Source organism: Schistosoma mansoni, chromosome 4, assembly GCF_000237925.1.
Source record: "Schistosoma mansoni strain Puerto Rico chromosome 4, complete genome".
NCBI lineage: Eukaryota > Metazoa > Platyhelminthes > Trematoda > Strigeidida > Schistosomatidae > Schistosoma > Schistosoma mansoni.
Window position 1 is genome coordinate 11,086,059 of NC_031498.1, and position 6,051 is coordinate 11,092,109.

Below are 6,051 nucleotides of genomic sequence, written 5' to 3' on the forward strand. Positions count from 1 at the left end.
ATGAGTTATATAACGTTTGAGTAAATCATGGAAAAAAACAATTGAAAATAGGTGAATAAATATAAATGAGGAGAGGTGATCCGTAAGTAATGAAGTAGTGAATTAATCAATTAATGAAATACAAAATTTTAGGAAGTGAATACAGATGAACAACGTTGAGTATAAATGGATTCATATCACTTTCAATGCATCATAAGTAATCACGTCCGAATAGTTCTACAATGTGTACCAACACCATTATTATTATTAGTTACAGTACCGGTGGTAGTAGTACTGGAACTGGTTGTTTTACTTAGATCATAATTGGATACTCGAACAGTTGTTGGCACCACCTGTGATGATGATTTGTCAACTTCATTTTTACTAACATTTGATTCAGTAAAACAATGATTATAGGTTGGTGTTGATAGCATAGAAAGTTCATGAAAATTTGCACTACTCGAGATAACTGGATTACATACAACGAGTGAATTTGTTGGCCGCTGTTGTTGTTGAAGTTCACCATATCTACAGAATAACGATGATAACTGCATTGTATTATTGTTAGATAAAATATTTTCAGGTACAACATACTGAAACGATTTTGACAAATCATCAGCATTATTATCGTTATTATTATTATTATTACTCGGATGACTTGAATAATATTCCGATTGTTTTGTAATTCCATTTTTAGAATTAGCAGATGAAGAGGATGTTGAAGAAGAACAGGATGTATTGCATGAGAGTAGAAGAGATTTCGAAACAGACTGAGCTATTTGTTGTCGTTGTTGTTCTGCTGGAGAAAAGTATGGTGGTAATGTATTTTGGTTATTTCGATGCATTACCATACTCATGTGTACGTTGGAACAATTAGATGAATCGCTGCCAGATGTAAGTCCATTGCTAAAAGATAATTAAAGTGAGATTTTTTTCGTGATAATTCTTAAACAAAAAACGACACTTTATAGTATATATGAAGTTATTATTCAGTACGAAATGCCAAAATGTAAATACACTAATGCTTAGAGATTACTACAACGTTCAATATAGCTACAGAACCAATTAAAATTCAAGAAGCATTTAACAGCCCTCTCGTTTTAACTTAATACTATTCCTCGACAGTGTGTTCCACAAAGCTTCTACGCATATAGAATCACAATAAACCTAAGTCACTGACCACTAATAAGATGAAATTGAATAAATTGTTATTAGGAAATGTGTATAAAGTTGCTAGGGCGATCATAGGATTACTCAATTTTTTTTAATAATCCCAAAATCTTACTAGCAACGGTAAGTGCGAATGCTACTTTTCAAATTACAACTTTCACATAATCTTTGCCCTTCGATGATTGGTTGTCAGTTGGTTGTTAATTTTCTGTATAATTGAAGGTCGTGGATTGTTCAGTATGTATTCACAACTAGTCAAAAAAAAATGAACTTTCATTGCAGAAAGTCATGAGAGAAAAAGATAGACCAGGTTGAAATCATGGGATCATTAAACGGATTGACAATTCTGAGAAAACACATTTACTTAACCATTGAGCACTTTGAAAAATGTAGCTTCCACAATCAACTACTAATCGATTACCCTAAGTTAAATTATTCTCAAATATCACAGTTTCCACTGTATCCTTTGAAGTGTTATGTTATTATTTTATAATCCATGTACACTGGATTATCGAACCCAAACATCAAACAGAATTAGATACAAAGAACTACTTTTAAAAAGTGTTATCTTTTCTTTAGAGTCGAACTAAAATAGATAAGTAAGAAAAAAAGCACTAGATCATAAACTTATGCTCTTAAATCAAATATCGAATTAAGAGATGATCAATAGTGATAAATTTATTGGTAGAGAAAGAATAATAAAACGTAGGAAAATCAGATTTCAATTACAAAGAGACAATTATAACTCACCCCTATGAAAATATGCAAACAATAAGAAATAGTGAAAAATCATTTAGAAATGTTACAAAATTGAACGAGGGTATTATTTATGTTTTACGAGGATGATAACCAAATTTGTGTAGTTGATGAACATAAAATATAATTTAAAAAATATCAAGTGCCCAGACTATATGTATATATGGCACTTACCAAACGATGTTATCAATGAAAACAATGAACTTATTTTTATTATTATTATTTTTATCGCCTAACTTATAAAAACTATTCCTAACGTAGTAGAAACGAATCAATGATAAAAAAACGCGTGTAAACTTACACAGTATGTATATCATCAGGTCGCCTGCATGCAGGATATTTAGCACTTCCGCTCCCTATAGCAGTACTCCCCAAACCACTGGTAGCAGACAAACCACTACTACTTTCACCATTTCCACTATTATCACTGTATAATTGACCATTTTTACCACGTACAGGTGAATCAAATTGTCCAGGGTTAATAATTACTGAAGTATTTGGGAAAGCATTACCTAATTGACTGAGACTATGTGGTGCACTAACCATACACATTGTATCATGAAATTCTGTTATATTTTGATCAGTTGGGGAAAGATATTGTTTGATATAACATGGTGAAGACAATTCAATACAATTATTCGCCTGACTATTAACAAAACAAGAACCGACTTTATGAAAGCCAATGTTTGAATTTGGTATTGTACATGAAATGTAACGAGTTTCAGCATAAGCTCCTGACAGAGGAGAGTAACAATTGGACAGGTAGGCTGAAAAATATAAGGATAAATTCAAATAAAATTGAACAAAACTGCACAACTTCTATGAAGTTACTAAAAAAAACTGTTAGTTAAACTATGGATTTTTCATATTCATATATATCAGTCAGTCAGCTACAACGTAGGACCAGGCACATATATGCATCGGTCCAAGTTGCCATACCTCGTTAGCACAACAAGATGAACACCGGATTCATAGAAATAGTTAATTTAGTCTTGGTAGTAGTATATAAATTATAGGTTGTATATAAGGATATAGTACAGGAAGGAAGAGAGATATGAAGCAATTTTAGTCTCAAGGTTTAAGGGAAGATAAAGAGTGTATACACCTACGCCATTGTGATCGGTTCTGAGCCATGTCACCTAGAGTCTCCAACCATTGGTTACGATAGTCACGCGGACCCCAACCAGGTAGTCTGCATCTGCCAACATGGCTCAGGCTAGAAGTTAGTGACTTCAAACACTGATGCCATGTTTTGGTTTGGCCGCCCCTAACTCTCTTCCAACCGTCCCCAATACTAGTCATCATAGCGCGTCGTGGTAATCGGTGTTCAGGCATACGTAACACATGGCCCAACCATCTCAGTTGATGAAGATTCATCACCTCATCAACTGATTTACCATCGTTCCCTAATACCCTGCGTCTAACCTCACTATTACTTACCCGGTGATCCCAGCAGATGCGAGCAATATTTCTAAGGCATCTGTGGTCAAATACTAGTAACCTACGAGTATCTTCTACTCTTAATGGCCATGTTTCACAGCCGTAAAGTAGAACGGAGCGAACTGATGCGCAGTATACTCGTCCATATATATCACATTAATCACTTGAATATAATTGTTTGATATTGATTGCGTATTTCATCCAAGACTTCATACGATTACCTGATCAGGGATGATATCAAATATTATTCAAAATGATCCATATACTTTAATTATCAAGTAAGAACTTATACATTGTAATTTTTAGCCACATTTCATGACATTTTAATGACACAACACAGATATTGAATCTAACGTAAATAAGAACAAAATTTAAGCCATAAATTTACGAGTAAAGATGGATAGTGGCTAGCAGTGGAATCCAGGACGCGCGTTTCGTCCTATTTGGGACTCTTCAGCTGGATGTACCTGCATTTCAGAGTTGATGTTCACTCTGGGACTCGAACACAGTACCTTTCGCTTCAAACGCCATCGCGTTATCCACTCAGTTAAACATCAATGGGAAGATTCAAATAAGTAATACTAAGTAAACATAAATTTACGAGTTACAATTTATCTGATTTAATTTCTCACTTAAATTATTATTTTACCAGTCAAAAATATAAACTAATAAATGAAATAATATTTAATTATCAAGGTGAAAGTTAGGTTACAATGAACAGTTCATTCAATTGATGAAATAAATTTCGATTTTACCAGACACAGACAGAGAAGTGATAGTGTAAAATTTTTAGACTATCATAATAAAATAATCTGAATAAACCAATTGTAAAAATTAGAAAAAAACTGTTGAAAATTGAAATGTATGGAAAATATGAAAACCGGTAGATAGGCAGCCAGGTAGGTAGGTAGGTAGGTGGGTAGATAGATAGCCATAAACAACAAACATACCAATGCCAAAAAAATCCGTATCAAAAGCAAGTAGGGAAAATGTGAACAAAGATGAATTCTTCAAATATAAAAAAATTCATCTACGTGTTTTCGCTTCTCAAGTTAAATATTGAGAAGCTAAAATTAAAAAAGGAAAAAACGAATAATCAATTGTTTGTCTACGCATCTATCAACTGGGGTTACTACTAATTCCTAAAAATTCACTACGATGAGAAACAACTAGAGGAGGAGAATATTTAAAATATAATTTTATCGTTTGTATGTGAAACAAATAAAGTATGACTCATCTCTATTGAATAAACAAACATATATATTTTAACAGTTGAATTCAGGATTCAATCTAAGCTAGACCGCCATGCAAAGCCTGGAAGTACTTGACGATTTTTTCGTCCTAGTAGGGGACTCCACAGCGATGCGTATCCACAATCCCAAACGCACGAATAGAACCCAAAACGTTTTGTCTCGCGAGCGAACACTTAACCACTAGACCACTGAGCCGGCATCCAACGGTGTTAATGTCTAACTTCGATCGATCTGGCACGACCATTCATCCATTGTCTGAGGTGGATAACTGTCTACACCCGACACGGGTTGGACTATAGTGGTCACGGCTTTTCGGTAGAACTCCATGAAGTCTATCTTGGTTAGTGAAAAAATACATAGATAATGGTGATGGTATGTATAGTTTAGCAAGAATGATTACCTACGTTCAAGTTGATGATTTAATTAAAACTATGTATTTAAAATAATGCTAAAATAAACGGCCGTCCAGTGCTTTCAAGTTTTTCATGGTGGTCTAGCTTCAATTGACTCATGATCTCAACTATATAAAATTACTAAAATCTCTACAGATTAAAAAGCCTTTAAAATATATAAATATGTAAGTTCATCATGACGTCTCAACTGAGGTCCTAAAGATTGAGTAAACTTACTGACTTTAGACATTATAAGAAATGGCTCAACATGGTAATGTGTGACAATCTTGATGTCATTTTCTTTAGAAATTCTTTATAAAAGTCAGAAAAACTCCCCAAACTGAAATAACTCTTTCATAGTTATGTTTTTAACTGAATCATATCATATTCACTTTCATTTTTGATTGTACTCTTCTTTCTTCATTTCTTTTCAAAATATCACTTTATTTATATGAATCATACATTTTTACACTTAAAAGTAAAATGATTTGTGTATTAAGTAAATCTATATACACTAATGACAACATATAAGTACATTTAGTGTATTTACAAGGTGGTCATTTTTAAAAAACAAAAATCCTTTGTCAACTAACAATATCTGATTAATGAACTGCGATTTCACTGAAATCATGAGCCGATCTGAGTTAAAAAAACCCATTGAGAACCTGCCGTCCCGTATTAGTATGAGACTTCTTGACAGTGCACATCCACAATCCCGCAGACGATAATCGGATTCAGGGCCTTCGGTTTCGCGCGTAAACACTTGACCTCTAGACCAGTGAGTCGGCATCCAATGGTGTTAATGCCTAACTTCATTCAATCTACGACATTGAGAGACTGTCTTCCGCCTGGTGCTTCCAAGTTTTCAATGGTGATCTAACTTAGACCGCTTCATGACTTCAATGAAATTCAACAGTTTCCATAATCCCACAATCACAATTATTGTTTGCTCACTAAAGCTTCAATAAAAAATTTCTGGAGTCTTAGTGGGAAGTCGTGGACACTGAAGCTAAACCTTGTCAGGTGTGAGCCCAGTTACCCATTGAAAGAGAATGGAAGAT

At 33.8% G+C, this 6,051-nt stretch overlaps 1 protein-coding gene and 1 non-coding gene across 2 annotated transcripts in view; both read right to left on the bottom strand.

Moving 5' to 3' along the window:
• Positions 1-200: 200 nt before the first annotated feature.
• The window catches only part of Smp_024660 (putative cell adhesion molecule), a gene marked incomplete at both ends in the record, with an annotated part of 25,786 nt that continues 19,935 nt past the window's right edge, over positions 201-6,051 (bottom strand). The window contains 2 exons of the mRNA XM_018796807.1: positions 201-885; positions 2,207-2,672. Of these exons, the coding sequence (XP_018651913.1) occupies positions 201-885; positions 2,207-2,672 (1,151 nt within the window). The remainder of the gene's footprint in view (positions 886-2,206; positions 2,673-6,051) is intronic.
• Positions 3,827-3,902, bottom strand: Smp_tRNA_00141_Pseudo_TTG.1.1. The gene has a single exon. It is a non-coding gene (tRNA).